The sequence below is a fragment of the Salvelinus namaycush genome, chromosome 23 (assembly GCF_016432855.1).
Source record: "Salvelinus namaycush isolate Seneca chromosome 23, SaNama_1.0, whole genome shotgun sequence".
In the NCBI taxonomy this organism is placed as follows: domain Eukaryota; kingdom Metazoa; phylum Chordata; class Actinopteri; order Salmoniformes; family Salmonidae; genus Salvelinus; species Salvelinus namaycush.
Window position 1 is genome coordinate 22,344,618 of NC_052329.1, and position 20,165 is coordinate 22,364,782.

General features: G+C 51.4%; 1 protein-coding gene across 1 annotated transcript in view; it reads right to left on the minus strand.

Annotated features, from left to right (window-relative positions):
* The window catches only part of LOC120018537 (multidrug and toxin extrusion protein 1-like), a 35,334-nt gene that overhangs the window by 9,354 nt on the left and 5,815 nt on the right, over positions 1–20,165 (minus strand). Inside the window, exons 5-6 of the mRNA XM_038961757.1 lie at positions 635–677; positions 401–445 (exon numbers count right to left, since the gene is read on the minus strand). Coding sequence (XP_038817685.1) covers positions 401–445; positions 635–677 — 88 coding nt within the window. The remainder of the gene's footprint in view (positions 1–400; positions 446–634; positions 678–20,165) is intronic.

Here is a 20,165-nt window from a genome sequence, read left to right on the forward strand (position 1 = left end):
GGCATAATGGGTGGAATGGCAGCCATGTTGAGTGTACCCATGCCAGGAAGTAAAATCCCGAAGTGTACCCTTCAATCTGTGCTGTGATTTGTTGAGTCAACTCAACTGACATTACAAAAAATACATTCCATTGCATGAGCCACATCAGTTGGCATCATTTGAATGAATATTCTTCATTACCATGGTAATCCAGCATCACTTGATAGAACATTCCCAAATACCATGAAGATGATTGCATCACAATTACCAGGCAGCCATTGCGAGTGTACCTATGAGTTTACCAGTCAATTGTAAGGGTTAAAGCATCCAAGGCCCTTCTAATAATTCTTATTTCTTTAGACGCAATGAGGTGTGAGGAACAAAACAAGTAATTTGTAGCCCAGCAGCACGGTCAATGTACCTGGTTCTGGAGATAAGAAGCCTGAAGTTGATGCAGGAAAATAGCCTGAAAGAAAGAGATACAGAGTAAATTATAAATACAGGGAGGAGAGGATGTTTAATGCAATTAAATGAAAAAACACAAAATGTACTATTCATCTGATAAGAATAGGTTAATGGAGCCATCTAGTTGAAAACTCAGACACAATTGAAGCCACTCTAAAGAAGTGGGTGTTTGATAAAACAGATGACTCACTGGTACTGCAGGTAGGTAGGCGATGACATACAGCTGTGCTATTCTGAAAGACAGAGCATGTATTCGCTGTTAAATCACACACCATTACTACACCTGTTTCCATGTATTTACCCTATACACACCACGTACTGCTAAACTCTATCAATTTACCATTATGTTGTCTGTGAAAATCCCCTATTCAGGCAGCAGTGACAGAATGTTTATTGCATCTAGAAACTAACAGCAATCTGTACATCTCATTGAGTAGGTCAATTGGCTGTGAAAACATTGCTGTCATTTCCACTGAATGGAGTGTTTGGGGAATTGCCAGGGGCCACATTTGATGGCGAGAGCAGTCAGAGATGGTGTTATTGCAGCTAAGAGAATGAGGAGTTCTGTTCTCCCTCAATTAGCATACAAACAAGCATATTATCTTTATCCAGCATCAGAGGCACAATACCATGCATTGGCTGTATCTGTGATGTGTCAGGTCTGAGTCATACAGTGTGAGTAGGACCTCATATTTTTCCCGACCTTGTGACCTGGGAGCTAGTCACAGGGTATAACCAGGGTCAGGAACAACTCTGGAGCTAGTAATATGATATAACCAGGGTCAGAAACAACTCTGGAGCTAGTCACAGGGTATAACCAGGGTCAGGAACAACTCTGGAGCTGGTCACAGGGTATTACCAGGGTCAGGAACAACTCTGAAGCTAGTCACAGGGTATAACCAGGGTCAGGAACAACTCTGGAGCTAGTCACAGGGTATAACCAGGGTCAATAACAACTCTGGAGCTAGTCATAGGGTATAACCAGGGTCAGGAACAACTCTGGAGCTAGTAATATGGTATAACCAGGGTCAGAAACAACTCTGGAGCTAGTCACAGGGTATAACCAGGGTCAGGAACAACTCTGGAGCTAGTCACATGGTATTACCAGGGTCAGGAACAACTCTGGAGCTAGTCACAGGGTATAACCAGGGTCAGGAACAACTCTGGAGCTAGTCACAGGGTATTACCAGAGTCAGGAACAACTCTGAAGCTAGTCACAGGGTATAACCAGGGTCAGGAACAACTCTGGGGCTAGTCACAGGGTATTACCAGGGTCAGGAACAACTCTGGAGCTAGTCACAGGGTATAACCAGGGTCAGTAACAACTCTGGAGCTAGTCACAGGGTATAACCAGGGTCAGGAACAACTCTGGAGCTAGTCACAGGTTATAACCAGGGTCAGGAACAACTCTGGAGCTAGTCACAGGGTATAACCAGGGTCAGGAACAACTCTGGAGCTAGTCACAGGGTATAACCAGGGTCAGGAACAACTCTGGAGCTAGTCACAGGGTATAACCAGGGTCAGGAACAACTCTGGAGCTAGTCACAGGGTATAACCAGGGTCAGGAACAACTCTGGAGCTAGTCACAGGGTATAACCAGGGTCAGGAACAACTCTGGAGCTAGTCTCAGGGTATAACCAGGGTCAGGAACAACTCTGGAGCTAGTCACAGGGTATAACCAGGGTCAGGAACAACTCTGGAGCTAGTCACAGGGTATAACCAGGGTCAGGAACAACTCTGGAGCTAGTCACAGGGTATAACCAGGGTCAGGAACAACTCTGGAGCTAGTCACAGGGTATAACCAGGGTCAGGAACAACTCTGGAGCTAGTCACAGGGTATAACCAAGGTCAGGAACAACTCTGGAGCTAGTCACAGGGTATAACCAGGGTCAGGAACAACTCTGGAGCTAGTCACAGGGTATAACCAGGGTCTAGTATAACCATGCTTTGACGGCTCAGGACAGACGGGCGGCTCTGACGGCTCAGGACAGACGGGCGGCTCAGACGGCGCTGGGCAGACGGGCAGCGCAGGCGGCGCTGGGCAGACGGATAGCACAGGCGGCTCTGGGCAGACGGGCAGTGCAGGCGGCACTGGGCAAACGGATAGCGCAGGTGGCTCTGGGCAGACGGGCAGTGCAGGCGGCACTGGGCAGACGGCAGACTCTGGCCGGCTGAGGCGCACAGTAGGCCTGGTGCGTGGTGCCGGAACTGGTGGTACCGGGCTAAGGACACGCACCTTAAGGCTAGTGCGGGGAGCAGCAACAGGGCGCACAGGGCTCTGGAGACGCACAGGAGGCTTGGTGCGTGGTGCCGGAACTGGTGGTACTGGGCTGGAGACACTCACCACAGGGCGAGTGCGTGGAGGAGGAACAGGGCTCTGGAGACACACTGGAAGCCTGGTGCGTGGTGTTGGCACTGGTGGTACTGGGCTGGGGCGGGGAGGTGGCGCCGGATATACCGGACCGTGCAGGCGTACTGGCTCCCTTGAGCACCGAGCCTGCCCAACCTTACCTGGTTGTATGCTCCCCGTAGCCCGACCAGTGCGGGGAGGTGGAATAACCCGCACTGGGCTGTGTTGGCGAACCGGGGACACCATGCGTAAGGCTGGTGCCATGTATGCCGGCCCGAGGAGACGCACTGGAGACCAGACGCGTTGAGCCGGCTTCATGGCACCTGGCTCAATGCTCAATCTAGCCCTGCCAGTGCGGGGAGGTGGAATAACCCGCACCGGGCTAAGCACACGTACAGGAGACACCGTGCGCTTTACCGCATAACACGGTGTCTGCCCGTACTCTCGCTCTCCACGGTAAGATCGGGAAGTTGGCGCAGGTCTCCTACCTGACTTCGCCACACTACCCTTTAGCCCCCCCCAAGAAATTTTTGGGCTTGACTCACAGGCTTCCAGCCTCGCCTCCGTGCTGCCTCCTCATACCACCGCCTCTCGGCTTTAGCTGCCTCCAGCTCTTCACGAGGGCGGCGATATTCTCCAGGTTGTGCCCAGGGTCCTTTACCGTCCAGTATTTCCTCCCATGTCCAGAAATCCTGCGATCGCTGCTGCTGCTTTTTCCCACGCTGCTTGGTCCTTTGTTGGTGGGTGATTCTGTAACGATTGTTCTCCTCCTCGTATGAGGAGGAGCATGGATCGGACCAAAACGCAGCTTGTGTGGAATACATGATGAATTTATTTAAACAAGACGAACACGAAGCACACTTGATAAATTACAAAATAACAAAAACGACGTAGACCGACCTGGACATGAGAACTTACATAACACGAAGAACGCACGAACAGGAACAGACTAAACAAACGAAACAGTCCCGTGTGGTACATACACAGACACGGAAGACAATCACCCACAAACAAACGGTGTGAACAGCCTACCTTAATATGGTTCTCAATCAGAGGAAACGTCAAACACGTGCCCCTGATTGAGAACCATATAAGGCTAATTAACCAATGAACCTAAACAAGAAACAAATAACATAGACTGCCCACCCAGCTCACGTCCTGACCAACTAAACAAAGCTAAAACAAAGGAAAAACAGGTCAGGAACGTGACACAGGAACAACTCCGGATCTAGTCATAGGGTATAACCAGGGTCAATAACAACTCTGAAGCTAGTCATAGGGTATAACCAGGGTCAATAATCAACTCTGGAGCTAGTCATAGGGTATGACCAGGGTCAATAACAATTCTGGAGCTAATCCCAGTGTTACGGCTGTCGTAATCCTCCTCCTCGGACGAGGAGGAGAGGCGAGAAGGATCAGACGAATATGCAGAGTGGAAAGTGGTCATCTTTTAATTCACGTAGACTGAACACTTAACATACGAAAACAACAAACGTGACAAAACCGCAAACAGTCCCGTGTGGTACTAACACTGACACGAGATACAAACACCCACAAAACACATGTGAAACCCAGGCTGCCTAAGTATGATTCTCAATCAGGGACAACGATTGACAGCTGTCTCTGATTGAGAATCATACCCGGCCGAACACAAACAACCCAACATAGAAAATAACACCTCGACAACCCACCCCAACTCACGCCCTGACCAACTAAATAAACACAAAAGGAAAAACAGGTCAGGAACGTGACATAACCCCCCCCTTAAGGTGCGAACTCCGGGCGCACCAGCATAAAGTCTAGGGGAGGGTCTGGGTGGGCGTCTGTCCACGGTGGCGGCTCTGGCGCTGGTGGGGCTGCCACAGGATCCACCAGGCTGGAGAGACCTACAGGAGGCTTGATGTTAAGAGGCACCTGAAGGACCGGGCTGTGAGGGAGCACTGGAGCTCTGGTGCGCAGCCTTGGCACCACTCCCCCAGGCTGGAATACTACTCCAGCCCGTACCCTCCAGAGTGCAGGCACAGGTTGAACCGGGCTGTGGATGAGCACTGGAGATCTAGTGCCTACTACGCGCACCTCTCCCTTAGGCTCCACTCCCACATTTGCCCGGTACGAGCGGAGCGTAGGCATAGGACGCACTGCACCCTCCCAGCGCCCCCGGAGACACAGCACGCAGAGCCGGCGCAGGATACCCTGGACCGAAACTGCGTACCGGAGACCAGACGCGCTGAGCAGGCACAATCCGCCCCGGCTGGATGCCCATACTCACATGACACTTTCGGGGGGCTGCCCTATAGCGCACCGGGCTATGGGCACTCACTGGCGACACCGTGCGCTTAACCGCATAACACGGTGCCTGACCAGTGACGCGTTGCTTATAATAAGCACGAGGAGTGCGCTCAGGTCTGCTACCTGGCTTAGCCACACTCCTCTCTAGCCCCCCCCCCAAAAAAATTATGGGGCTGCCTCTCGTACCTGTCGCGCTGCCGTGCTGCCTCCTCATATCGCCGCCGCTCAGCTTTCGCTTCCTCCAGCTCAGCTTTGGGGCGGCGATACTCCCCAGCCTGTGCCCAGGGTCCTTCTCTGTTCAGGATCTCCTCCCAAGTCCACGAGTCCTGTGTTTTCTTCCACTGCTGTTGTTGCCCTTCTCCACTCCGCTTGGTCCTTTGGTGGTGGGTGTTTCTGTTACGATCGTCTACTTCGTCCTCCTCCTCAGACGAGGAGAGGCGAGAAGGATCAGAAGACCAATGCGCAGCGTGATACTTTGACATACTGATTTATTTAAATGATAGACGAAACACGAAAACACTTAAACAAACTACCAAAACAAATAAACGATGTAGACAGACCTGGACTTGAGAACTTACAATAAACGAAGAGCGCACGAACAGGAACAGACTACATGAAACACAAACGCAACAGTCCCGTGTGGTAGACATACAGACACGAGATACAAACACCCACAAAACACATGTGAAACCCAGGCTGCCTAAGTATGATTCTCAATCAGGGACAACGATTGACAGCTGTCTCTGATTGAGAATCATACCCGGCCGAACACAAACAACCCAACATAGAAAATAACACCTCGACAACCCACCCCAACTCACGCCCTGACCAACTAAATAAACACAAAAGGAAAAACAGGTCAGGAACGTGACACCCAGGGTATAACCAGGGTCAATAACAAATCTGGAGCTAGTCACAGGGTATAACCAGGGTCAGGAACAACTCTGGAGCTAGTAATATGATATAACCAGGGTCAGAAACAACTCTGGAGCTAGTCACAGGGTATAACCAGGGTCAGGAACAACTCTGGAGCTGGTCACAGGGTATTACCAGGGTCAGGAACAACTCTGAAGCTAGTCACAGGGTATAACCAGGGTCAGGAACAACTCTGGAGCTAGTCACAGGGTATTACCAGGGTCAGGAACAACTCTGAAGCTAGTCACAGGGTATAACCAGGGTCAGGAACAACTCTGGAGCTAGTCACAGGGTATAACCAGGGTCAATAACAACTCTGGAGCTAGTCATAGGGTATAACCAGGGTCAGGAACAACTCTGGAGCTAGTAATATGGTATAACCAGGGTCAGAAACAACTCTGGAGCTAGTCACAGGGTATAACCAGGGTCAGGAACAACTCTGGAGCTAGTCACATGGTATTACCAGGGTCAGGAACAACTCTGGAGCTAGTCACAGGGTATAACCAGGGTCAGGAACAACTCTGGAGCTAGTCTCAGGGTATAACCAGGGTCAGGAACAACTCTGGAGCTAGTCACAGGGTATAACCAGGGTCAGGAACAACTCTGGAGCTAGTCACAGGGTATAACCAGGGTCAGGAACAACTCTGGAGCTAGTCACAGGGTATAACCAGGGTCAGGAACAACTCTGGAGCTAGTCACAGGGTATAACCAGGGTCAGGAACAACTCTGGAGCTAGTCACAGGGTATAACCAAGGTCAGGAACAACTCTGGAGCTAGTCACAGGGTATAACCAGGGTCAGGAACAACTCTGGAGCTAGTCACAGGGTATAACCAGGGTCTAGTATAACCATGCTTTGACGGCTCAGGACAGACGGGCGGCTCTGACGGCTCAGGACAGACGGGCGGCTCAGACGGCGCTGGGCAGACGGGCAGCGCAGGCGGCGCTGGGCAGACGGATAGCACAGGCGGCTCTGGGCAGACGGGCAGTGCAGGCGGCACTGGGCAAACGGATAGCGCAGGTGGCTCTGGGCAGACGGGCAGTGCAGGCGGCACTGGGCAGACGGCAGACTCTGGCCGGCTGAGGCGCACAGTAGGCCTGGTGCGTGGTGCCGGAACTGGTGGTACCGGGCTAAGGACACGCACCTTAAGGCTAGTGCGGGGAGCAGCAACAGGGCGCACAGGGCTCTGGAGACGCACAGGAGGCTTGGTGCGTGGTGCCGGAACTGGTGGTACTGGGCTGGAGACACTCACCACAGGGCGAGTGCGTGGAGGAGGAACAGGGCTCTGGAGACACACTGGAAGCCTGGTGCGTGGTGTTGGCACTGGTGGTACTGGGCTGGGGCGGGGAGGTGGCGCCGGATATACCGGACCGTGCAGGCGTACTGGCTCCCTTGAGCACCGAGCCTGCCCAACCTTACCTGGTTGTATGCTCCCCGTAGCCCGACCAGTGCGGGGAGGTGGAATAACCCGCACTGGGCTGTGTTGGCGAACCGGGGACACCATGCGTAAGGCTGGTGCCATGTATGCCGGCCCGAGGAGACGCACTGGAGACCAGACGCGTTGAGCCGGCTTCATGGCACCTGGCTCAATGCTCAATCTAGCCCTGCCAGTGCGGGGAGGTGGAATAACCCGCACCGGGCTAAGCACACGTACAGGAGACACCGTGCGCTTTACCGCATAACACGGTGTCTGCCCGTACTCTCGCTCTCCACGGTAAGATCGGGAAGTTGGCGCAGGTCTCCTACCTGACTTCGCCACACTACCCTTTAGCCCCCCCCAAGAAATTTTTGGGCTTGACTCACAGGCTTCCAGCCTCGCCTCCGTGCTGCCTCCTCATACCACCGCCTCTCGGCTTTAGCTGCCTCCAGCTCTTCACGAGGGCGGCGATATTCTCCAGGTTGTGCCCAGGGTCCTTTACCGTCCAGTATTTCCTCCCATGTCCAGAAATCCTGCGATCGCTGCTGCTGCTTTTTCCCACGCTGCTTGGTCCTTTGTTGGTGGGTGATTCTGTAACGATTGTTCTCCTCCTCGTATGAGGAGGAGCATGGATCGGACCAAAACGCAGCTTGTGTGGAATACATGATGAATTTATTTAAACAAGACGAACACGAAGCACACTTGATAAATTACAAAATAACAAAAACGACGTAGACCGACCTGGACATGAGAACTTACATAACACGAAGAACGCACGAACAGGAACAGACTAAACAAACGAAACAGTCCCGTGTGGTACATACACAGACACGGAAGACAATCACCCACAAACAAACGGTGTGAACAGCCTACCTTAATATGGTTCTCAATCAGAGGAAACGTCAAACACGTGCCCCTGATTGAGAACCATATAAGGCTAATTAACCAATGAACCTAAACAAGAAACAAATAACATAGACTGCCCACCCAGCTCACGTCCTGACCAACTAAACAAAGCTAAAACAAAGGAAAAACAGGTCAGGAACGTGACACAGGAACAACTCCGGATCTAGTCATAGGGTATAACCAGGGTCAATAACAACTCTGAAGCTAGTCATAGGGTATAACCAGGGTCAATAATCAACTCTGGAGCTAGTCATAGGGTATGACCAGGGTCAATAACAATTCTGGAGCTAATCCCAGTGTTACGGCTGTCGTAATCCTCCTCCTCGGACGAGGAGGAGAGGCGAGAAGGATCAGACGAATATGCAGAGTGGAAAGTGGTCATCTTTTAATTCACGTAGACTGAACACTTAACATACGAAAACAACAAACGTGACAAAACCGCAAACAGTCCCGTGTGGTACTAACACTGACACGAGATACAAACACCCACAAAACACATGTGAAACCCAGGCTGCCTAAGTATGATTCTCAATCAGGGACAACGATTGACAGCTGTCTCTGATTGAGAATCATACCCGGCCGAACACAAACAACCCAACATAGAAAATAACACCTCGACAACCCACCCCAACTCACGCCCTGACCAACTAAATAAACACAAAAGGAAAAACAGGTCAGGAACGTGACATAACCCCCCCCTTAAGGTGCGAACTCCGGGCGCACCAGCATAAAGTCTAGGGGAGGGTCTGGGTGGGCGTCTGTCCACGGTGGCGGCTCTGGCGCTGGTGGGGCTGCCACAGGATCCACCAGGCTGGAGAGACCTACAGGAGGCTTGATGTTAAGAGGCACCTGAAGGACCGGGCTGTGAGGGAGCACTGGAGCTCTGGTGCGCAGCCTTGGCACCACTCCCCCAGGCTGGAATACTACTCCAGCCCGTACCCTCCAGAGTGCAGGCACAGGTTGAACCGGGCTGTGGATGAGCACTGGAGATCTAGTGCCTACTACGCGCACCTCTCCCTTAGGCTCCACTCCCACATTTGCCCGGTACGAGCGGAGCGTAGGCATAGGACGCACTGCACCCTCCCAGCGCCCCCGGAGACACAGCACGCAGAGCCGGCGCAGGATACCCTGGACCGAAACTGCGTACCGGAGACCAGACGCGCTGAGCAGGCACAATCCGCCCCGGCTGGATGCCCACACTCACATGACACTTTCGGGGGGCTGCCCTATAGCGCACCGGGCTATGGGCACTCACTGGCGACACCGTGCGCTTAACCGCATAACACGGTGCCTGACCAGTGACGCGTTGCTTATAATAAGCACGAGGAGTGCGCTCAGGTCTGCTACCTGGCTTAGCCACACTCCTCTCTAGCCCCCCCCCCCAAAAAATTATGGGGCTGCCTCTCGTACCTGTCGCGCTGCCGTGCTGCCTCCTCATATCGCCGCCGCTCAGCTTTCGCTTCCTCCAGCTCAGCTTTGGGGCGGCGATACTCCCCAGCCTGTGCCCAGGGTCCTTCTCTGTTCAGGATCTCCTCCCAAGTCCACGAGTCCTGTGTTTTCTTCCACTGCTGTTGTTGCCCTTCTCCACTCCGCTTGGTCCTTTGGTGGTGGGTGTTTCTGTTACGATCGTCTACTTCGTCCTCCTCCTCAGACGAGGAGAGGCGAGAAGGATCAGAAGACCAATGCGCAGCGTGATACTTTGACATACTGATTTATTTAAATGATAGACGAAACACGAAAACACTTAAACAAACTACCAAAACAAATAAACGATGTAGACAGACCTGGACTTGAGAACTTACAATAAACGAAGAGCGCACGAACAGGAACAGACTACATGAAACACAAACGCAACAGTCCCGTGTGGTAGACATACAGACACGAGATACAAACACCCACAAAACACATGTGAAACCCAGGCTGCCTAAGTATGATTCTCAATCAGGGACAACGATTGACAGCTGTCTCTGATTGAGAATCATACCCGGCCGAACACAAACAACCCAACATAGAAAATAACACCTCGACAACCCACCCCAACTCACGCCCTGACCAACTAAATAAACACAAAAGGAAAAACAGGTCAGGAACGTGACACCCAGGGTATAACCAGGGTCAATAACAAATCTGGAGCTAGTCACAGGGTATAACCAGGGTCAGGAACAACTCTGGAGCTAGTAATATGATATAACCAGGGTCAGAAACAACTCTGGAGCTAGTCACAGGGTATAACCAGGGTCAGGAACAACTCTGGAGCTGGTCACAGGGTATTACCAGGGTCAGGAACAACTCTGAAGCTAGTCACAGGGTATAACCAGGGTCAGGAACAACTCTGGAGCTAGTCACAGGGTATTACCAGGGTCAGGAACAACTCTGAAGCTAGTCACAGGGTATAACCAGGGTCAGGAACAACTCTGGAGCTAGTCACAGGGTATAACCAGGGTCAATAACAACTCTGGAGCTAGTCATAGGGTATAACCAGGGTCAGGAACAACTCTGGAGCTAGTAATATGGTATAACCAGGGTCAGAAACAACTCTGGAGCTAGTCACAGGGTATAACCAGGGTCAGGAACAACTCTGGAGCTAGTCACATGGTATTACCAGGGTCAGGAACAACTCTGGAGCTAGTCACAGGGTATAACCAGGGTCAGGAACAACTCTGGAGCTAGTCACAGGGTATTACCAGAGTCAGGAACAACTCTGAAGCTAGTCACAGGGTATAACCAGGGTCAGGAACAACTCTGGGGCTAGTCACAGGGTATTACCAGGGTCAGGAACAACTCTGGAGCTAGTCACAGGGTATAACCAGGGTCAGTAACAACTCTGGAGCTAGTCACAGGGTATAACCAGGGTCAGGAACAACTCTGGAGCTAGTCACAGGTTATAACCAGGGTCAGGAACAACTCTGGAGCTAGTCACAGGGTATAACCAGGGTCAGGAACAACTCTGGAGCTAGTCACAGGGTATAACCAGGGTCAGGAACAACTCTGGAGCTAGTCACAGGGTATAACCAGGGTCAGGAACAACTCTGGAGCTAGTCACAGGGTATAACCAGGGTCAGGAACAACTCTGGAGCTAGTCACAGGGTATAACCAGGGTCAGGAACAACTCTGGAGCTAGTCACAGGGTATAACCAGGGTCAGGAACAACTCTGGAGCTAGTCACAGGGTATAACCAGGGTCAGGAACAACTCTGGAGCTAGTCACAGGGTATAACCAGGGTCAGGAACAACTCTGGAGCTAGTCACAGGGTATAACCAGGGTCAGGAACAACTCTGGAGCTAGTCACAGGGTATAACCAAGGTCAGGAACAACTCTGGAGCTAGTCACAGGGTATAACCAGGGTCAGGAACAACTCTGGAGCTAGTCACAGGGTATAACCAGGGTCTAGTATAACCATGCTTTGACGGCTCAGGACAGACGGGCGGCTCTGACGGCTCAGGACAGACGGGCGGCTCAGACGGCGCTGGGCAGACGGGCAGCGCAGGCGGCGCTGGGCAGACGGATAGCACAGGCGGCTCTGGGCAGACGGGCAGTGCAGGCGGCACTGGGCAAACGGATAGCGCAGGTGGCTCTGGGCAGACGGGCAGTGCAGGCGGCACTGGGCAGACGGCAGACTCTGGCCGGCTGAGGCGCACAGTAGGCCTGGTGCGTGGTGCCGGAACTGGTGGTACCGGGCTAAGGACACGCACCTTAAGGCTAGTGCGGGGAGCAGCAACAGGGCGCACAGGGCTCTGGAGACGCACAGGAGGCTTGGTGCGTGGTGCCGGAACTGGTGGTACTGGGCTGGAGACACTCACCACAGGGCGAGTGCGTGGAGGAGGAACAGGGCTCTGGAGACACACTGGAAGCCTGGTGCGTGGTGTTGGCACTGGTGGTACTGGGCTGGGGCGGGGAGGTGGCGCCGGATATACCGGACCGTGCAGGCGTACTGGCTCCCTTGAGCACCGAGCCTGCCCAACCTTACCTGGTTGTATGCTCCCCGTAGCCCGACCAGTGCGGGGAGGTGGAATAACCCGCACTGGGCTGTGTTGGCGAACCGGGGACACCATGCGTAAGGCTGGTGCCATGTATGCCGGCCCGAGGAGACGCACTGGAGACCAGACGCGTTGAGCCGGCTTCATGGCACCTGGCTCAATGCTCAATCTAGCCCTGCCAGTGCGGGGAGGTGGAATAACCCGCACCGGGCTAAGCACACGTACAGGAGACACCGTGCGCTTTACCGCATAACACGGTGTCTGCCCGTACTCTCGCTCTCCACGGTAAGATCGGGAAGTTGGCGCAGGTCTCCTACCTGACTTCGCCACACTACCCTTTAGCCCCCCCCAAGAAATTTTTGGGCTTGACTCACAGGCTTCCAGCCTCGCCTCCGTGCTGCCTCCTCATACCACCGCCTCTCGGCTTTAGCTGCCTCCAGCTCTTCACGAGGGCGGCGATATTCTCCAGGTTGTGCCCAGGGTCCTTTACCGTCCAGTATTTCCTCCCATGTCCAGAAATCCTGCGATCGCTGCTGCTGCTTTTTCCCACGCTGCTTGGTCCTTTGTTGGTGGGTGATTCTGTAACGATTGTTCTCCTCCTCGTATGAGGAGGAGCATGGATCGGACCAAAACGCAGCTTGTGTGGAATACATGATGAATTTATTTAAACAAGACGAACACGAAGCACACTTGATAAATTACAAAATAACAAAAACGACGTAGACCGACCTGGACATGAGAACTTACATAACACGAAGAACGCACGAACAGGAACAGACTAAACAAACGAAACAGTCCCGTGTGGTACATACACAGACACGGAAGACAATCACCCACAAACAAACGGTGTGAACAGCCTACCTTAATATGGTTCTCAATCAGAGGAAACGTCAAACACGTGCCCCTGATTGAGAACCATATAAGGCTAATTAACCAATGAACCTAAACAAGAAACAAATAACATAGACTGCCCACCCAGCTCACGTCCTGACCAACTAAACAAAGCTAAAACAAAGGAAAAACAGGTCAGGAACGTGACACAGGAACAACTCCGGATCTAGTCATAGGGTATAACCAGGGTCAATAACAACTCTGAAGCTAGTCATAGGGTATAACCAGGGTCAATAATCAACTCTGGAGCTAGTCATAGGGTATGACCAGGGTCAATAACAATTCTGGAGCTAATCCCAGTGTTACGGCTGTCGTAATCCTCCTCCTCGGACGAGGAGGAGAGGCGAGAAGGATCAGACGAATATGCAGAGTGGAAAGTGGTCATCTTTTAATTCACGTAGACTGAACACTTAACATACGAAAACAACAAACGTGACAAAACCGCAAACAGTCCCGTGTGGTACTAACACTGACACGAGATACAAACACCCACAAAACACATGTGAAACCCAGGCTGCCTAAGTATGATTCTCAATCAGGGACAACGATTGACAGCTGTCTCTGATTGAGAATCATACCCGGCCGAACACAAACAACCCAACATAGAAAATAACACCTCGACAACCCACCCCAACTCACGCCCTGACCAACTAAATAAACACAAAAGGAAAAACAGGTCAGGAACGTGACATAACCCCCCCCTTAAGGTGCGAACTCCGGGCGCACCAGCATAAAGTCTAGGGGAGGGTCTGGGTGGGCGTCTGTCCACGGTGGCGGCTCTGGCGCTGGTGGGGCTGCCACAGGATCCACCAGGCTGGAGAGACCTACAGGAGGCTTGATGTTAAGAGGCACCTGAAGGACCGGGCTGTGAGGGAGCACTGGAGCTCTGGTGCGCAGCCTTGGCACCACTCCCCCAGGCTGGAATACTACTCCAGCCCGTACCCTCCAGAGTGCAGGCACAGGTTGAACCGGGCTGTGGATGAGCACTGGAGATCTAGTGCCTACTACGCGCACCTCTCCCTTAGGCTCCACTCCCACATTTGCCCGGTACGAGCGGAGCGTAGGCATAGGACGCACTGCACCCTCCCAGCGCCCCCGGAGACACAGCACGCAGAGCCGGCGCAGGATACCCTGGACCGAAACTGCGTACCGGAGACCAGACGCGCTGAGCAGGCACAATCCGCCCCGGCTGGATGCCCACACTCACATGACACTTTCGGGGGGCTGCCCTATAGCGCACCGGGCTATGGGCACTCACTGGCGACACCGTGCGCTTAACCGCATAACACGGTGCCTGACCAGTGACGCGTTGCTTATAATAAGCACGAGGAGTGCGCTCAGGTCTGCTACCTGGCTTAGCCACACTCCTCTCTAGCCCCCCCCCCCAAAAAAATTATGGGGCTGCCTCTCGTACCTGTCGCGCTGCCGTGCTGCCTCCTCATATCGCCGCCGCTCAGCTTTCGCTTCCTCCAGCTCAGCTTTGGGGCGGCGATACTCCCCAGCCTGTGCCCAGGGTCCTTCTCTGTTCAGGATCTCCTCCCAAGTCCACGAGTCCTGTGTTTTCTTCCACTGCTGTTGTTGCCCTTCTCCACTCCGCTTGGTCCTTTGGTGGTGGGTGTTTCTGTTACGATCGTCTACTTCGTCCTCCTCCTCAGACGAGGAGAGGCGAGAAGGATCAGAAGACCAATGCGCAGCGTGATACTTTGACATACTGATTTATTTAAATGATAGACGAAACACGAAAACACTTAAACAAACTACGAAAACAAATAAACGATGTAGACAGACCTGGACTTGAGAACTTACAATAAACGAAGAGCGCACGAACAGGAACAGACTACATGAAACACAAACGCAACAGTCCCGTGTGGTAGACATACAGACACGAGATACAAACACCCACAAAACACATGTGAAACCCAGGCTGCCTAAGTATGATTCTCAATCAGGGACAACGATTGACAGCTGTCTCTGATTGAGAATCATACCCGGCCGAACACAAACAACCCAACATAGAAAATAACACCTCGACAACCCACCCCAACTCACGCCCTGACCAACTAAATAAACACAAAAGGAAAAACAGGTCAGGAACGTGACACCCAGGGTATAACCAGGGTCAATAACAAATCTGGAGCTAGTCACAGGGTATAACCAGGGTCAGGAACAACTCTGGAGCTAGTAATATGATATAACCAGGGTCAGAAACAACTCTGGAGCTAGTCACAGGGTATAACCAGGGTCAGGAACAACTCTGGAGCTGGTCACAGGGTATTACCAGGGTCAGGAACAACTCTGAAGCTAGTCACAGGGTATAACCAGGGTCAGGAACAACTCTGGAGCTAGTCACAGGGTATTACCAGGGTCAGGAACAACTCTGAAGCTAGTCACAGGGTATAACCAGGGTCAGGAACAACTCTGGAGCTAGTCACAGGGTATAACCAGGGTCAATAACAACTCTGGAGCTAGTCATAGGGTATAACCAGGGTCAGGAACAACTCTGGAGCTAGTAATATGGTATAACCAGGGTCAGAAACAACTCTGGAGCTAGTCACAGGGTATAACCAGGGTCAGGAACAACTCTGGAGCTAGTCACATGGTATTACCAGGGTCAGGAACAACTCTGGAGCTAGTCACAGGGTATAACCAGGGTCAGGAACAACTCTGGAGCTAGTCACAGGGTATTACCAGAGTCAGGAACAACTCTGAAGCTAGTCACAGGGTATAACCAGGGTCAGGAACAACTCTGGGGCTAGTCACAGGGTATTACCAGGGTCAGGAACAACTCTGGAGCTAGTCACAGGGTATAACCAGGGTCAGTAACAACTCTGGAGCTAGTCACAGGGTATAACCAGGGTCAGGAACAACTCTGGAGCTAGTCACAGGTTATAACCAGGGTCAGGAACAACTCTGGAGCTAGTCACAGGGTATAACCAGGGTCAGGAACAACTCTGGAGCTAGTCACAGGGTATAACCAGGGTCAGGAACAACTCTGGAGCTAGTCACAGGGTATAACCAGGGTCAGGAACAACTCTGGAGCTAGTCACAGGGTATAACCAGGGTCAGGAACAACTCTGGAGCTAGTCACAGGGTATAACCAGGGTCAGGAACAACTCTGGAGCTAGTCTCAGGGTATAACCAGGGTCAGGAACAACTCTGGAGCTAGTCACAGGGTATAACCAGGGTCAGGAACAACTCTGGAGCTAGTCACAGGGTATAACCAGGGTCAGGAACAACTCTGGAGCTAGTCTCAGGGTATAACCAGGGTCAGGAACAACTCTGGAGCTAGTCACAGGGTATAACCAGGGTCAGGAACAACTATGGAGCTAGTCACAGGGTATTACCAGGGTCAGGAACAACTATGGAGCTAGTCACAGGGTATAACCAGGGTCAGGAACAACTCTGGAGCTAGTCACAGGGTATAGCCAGGGTCAGGAACAACTCTGGAGCTAGTCTCAGGGTATAACCAGGGTCAGGAACAACTCTGGAGCTAGTCACAGGGTATAACCAGGGTCAGGAACAACTCTGGAGCTAGTCACAGGGTATTACCAGGGTCAGGAACAACTCTGAAGCTAGTCACAGGGTATAACCAGGGTCAGGAACAACTCTGGAGCTAGTCACAGGGTATAACCAGGGTCAATAACAACTCTGGAGCTAGTCATAGGGTATAACCAGGGTCAGGAACAACTCTGGAGCTAGTAATATGGTATAACCAGGGTCAGAAACAACTCTGGAGCTAGTCACAGGGTATAACCAGGGTCAGAAACAACTCTGGAGCTAGTCACAGGGTATTACCAGGGTCAGGAACAACTCTGGAGCTAGTCACAGGGTATAACCAGGGTCAGGAACAACTCTGGAGCTAGTCACAGGGTATTACCAGAGTCAGGAACAACTCTGAAGCTAGTCACAGGGTATAACCAGGGTCAGGAACAACTCTGGGGCTAGTCACAGGGTATAACCAGGGTCAGGAACAACTCTGGAGCTAGTCACAGGGTATAACCAGGGTCAGTAACAACTCTGGAGCTAGTCACAGGGTATAACCAGGGTCAGGAACAACTCTGGAGCTAGTCACAGGTTATAACCAGGGTCAGGAACAACTCTGGAGCTAGTCACAGGGTATAACCAGGGTCAGGAACAACTCTGGAGCTAGTCACAGGGTATAACCAGGGTCAGGAACAACTCTGGAGCTAGTCACAGGGTATAACCAGGGTCAGGAACAACTCTGGAGCTAGTCACAGGGTATAACCAGGGTCAGGAACAACTCTGGAGCTAGTCACAGGGTATAACCAGGGTCAGGAACAACTCTGGAGCTAGTCTCAGGGTATAACCAGGGTCAGGAACAACTCTGGAGCTAGTCACAGGGTATAACCAGGGTCAGGAACAACTCTGGAGCTAGTCACAGGGTATTATCAGGGTCAGGAACAACTATGGAGCTAGTCACAGGGTATAACCAGGGTCAGGAACAACTCTGGAGCTAGTCACAGGGTATAACCAGGGTCAGGAACAACTCTGGAGCTAGTCATCGGGTATAACCAGGGTCAGGAACAACTCTGGAGCTAGTCACATGGTATAACCAGGGTCAGGAACAACTCTGGAGCTAGTCACAGGGTATAACCAGGGTCAGGAACAACTCTGGAGCTAGTCACAGGGTATAACCAGAACCCAGAGTTTTCGCTGATCACGAAAAACTCCTGGCCCTAATATAAGTGGTAGTGTACTATAGTGTGAGTCAGACTCCAGGCCATCTGACTGTAATAGTCACCACTAGCCAGCCTCCACCCAGTACCCTGCCCTGAACTTAGTCACTGTTACTAGCCGTCTACCACCCAGGACCCTGCCCTGAACTTAGTCACTGTTGCTAGCCAGCTTCCACCCAGTACCCTGCCCTGAACTTAGTCACTGTTACTAGCCGGCTACCACCCAGTACCATGCCCTGAACTTAGTCACTGTTACTAGCCAGCTTCCACCCAGTACCCTGCCCTGAACTTAGTCACTGTTACTAGCCGGCTACCACCCAGGACCATGCCCTGAACTTAGTCACTGTTACTAGCCAGCTTCCACCCAGTACCCTGCCCTGAACTTAGTCACTGTTGCTAGTCAGCTTCCACCCAGTACCCTGCCCTGAATGCCCTATGTAGCCTACATAGTCATTGAACACTGGTCAATAATGTTTGCATACAGTACTGTTTTACCCACTTCATATGTATATTGTGTATTCTAGTCAAGGCTCATCCTATATAACTACTGCTCTGCACACGTTTTCTATTCATATACTGTCTGTAACGGCAGCCTTCCCTCTCTTCACTATAAGAGAGGGTGAAACAGGGATCGGACCAACACGCAGCGTAGCCAGTGCTCAACATGTTTAATTCAACAAAAACAGTGAACACTTACAACGAACAAAATAACAAAATGTGGCAAACCGAAACAGTCCTATCTGGTGCAGAATACAAACACAGAGACAGGAAACAACCACCCACAATCCCCAACACAAAACAAGCCACCTATATATGATTCTCAATCAGGGACAACGATTGACAGCTGTCTCTGATTGAGAACCATATTAGGCTGGACACAGAAACAGACAAACTAGACACACAACATAGAATTCCCACCCAGCTCACGTCCTGACCAACACTAAACAAGCAAAACACATAAGAACTATGGTCAGGACGTGACACTGTCCATACAGTCTATACACACCATCATACGCATACAGTACCAGTCAATGTCAGAGTCCGGAATATAAATATATACAGTACCAGTCAAAAGTTGGGACACACCTACTCATTCAACGGTTTTTCTATATTTTTACTATTTTCTACATTGTAGAATTCTTTTAATATATTTTTTTAATTTCACCTTTATTTAACCAGGTAGGCTAGTTGAGAACACGTTCTCATTTGCAACTGCGACCTGGCCAAGATAAACCATAGCAATTCGACACATACAACAACACAGAGTTACACATGGAATAAACAAAACATACAGTCAATAATACAGTAGAAAAATAAGTCTATATACAATGTGAGCAAATGAGGTGAGATAAGGGAGGTAAAGGCAAAAAAAGGCCATGGTGGCGAGGTAAATACAATATAGCAAGTAAAACACTGGAACGGTAGATTTGCAGTGGAAGAATGTGCAAAGTAGAAATAGAAATAATGGGGTGCAAAGGAGCAAAATAAATAAATACAGTAGGGGAAGAGGTAGTTGTTTGGGCTAAATTATAGATGGGCTATGTACAGGTGCAGTAATCTGTGAGCTGCTCTGACAGCTGGTGCTTAAAGCTAGTGAGGGAGATAAGTGTTTCCAGCTTTAGAGATTTTTGCAGTTCATTCCAGTCATTGGCAGCAGAGAACTGGAAGGAAAGACGACTAAAGGAGTAATTGGCTTTGGGGGTGACCAGTGAGATATACCTGCTGGAGCGCGTGCTACGAGTGGGTGCTGCTATGGTGACCAGTGAGCTGAGATAAGGTGGGGCTTTAACTAGCAGAGACTTGTAGATAACCTGTATGTCACGCCCTGACCTTAGAAAGCCTTGTTTATTCTCTATTTGGTTAGGTCAGGGTGTGACTTGGGTGGGCAAATCTATGTTTCTATTTCTTTGTTGGCCTAGTATGGTTCCCAATCAGAGGCAGCTGTTTCTCGTTGTCTCTGATTGGGGATCATACTTAGGCAGCCTGTTTTCCACCTTAGTTTGTGGGATCTTGTTTTTGCATAGTTGCTGTCTAGCCCTGCAGAACTTTACGTTCGGTTTTGTATTTTGTTGTTTTGTCAGAGTTTAGTATTAAAAATCATGAACACTTTCCACGCTGCGCTTTGGTCTCATTCATTTGACGACGGCCGTAACAGAAGATCCCACCACAAACGGACCAAGCAGCGTGGTCAGGAGGAGAGGACACGACGGAATCCCGAGAGGCAAGGGGCAGATGACGTAGGCGTCGGTGCTGAGGGGTGAGTCCGAGACCGTTTGAGCG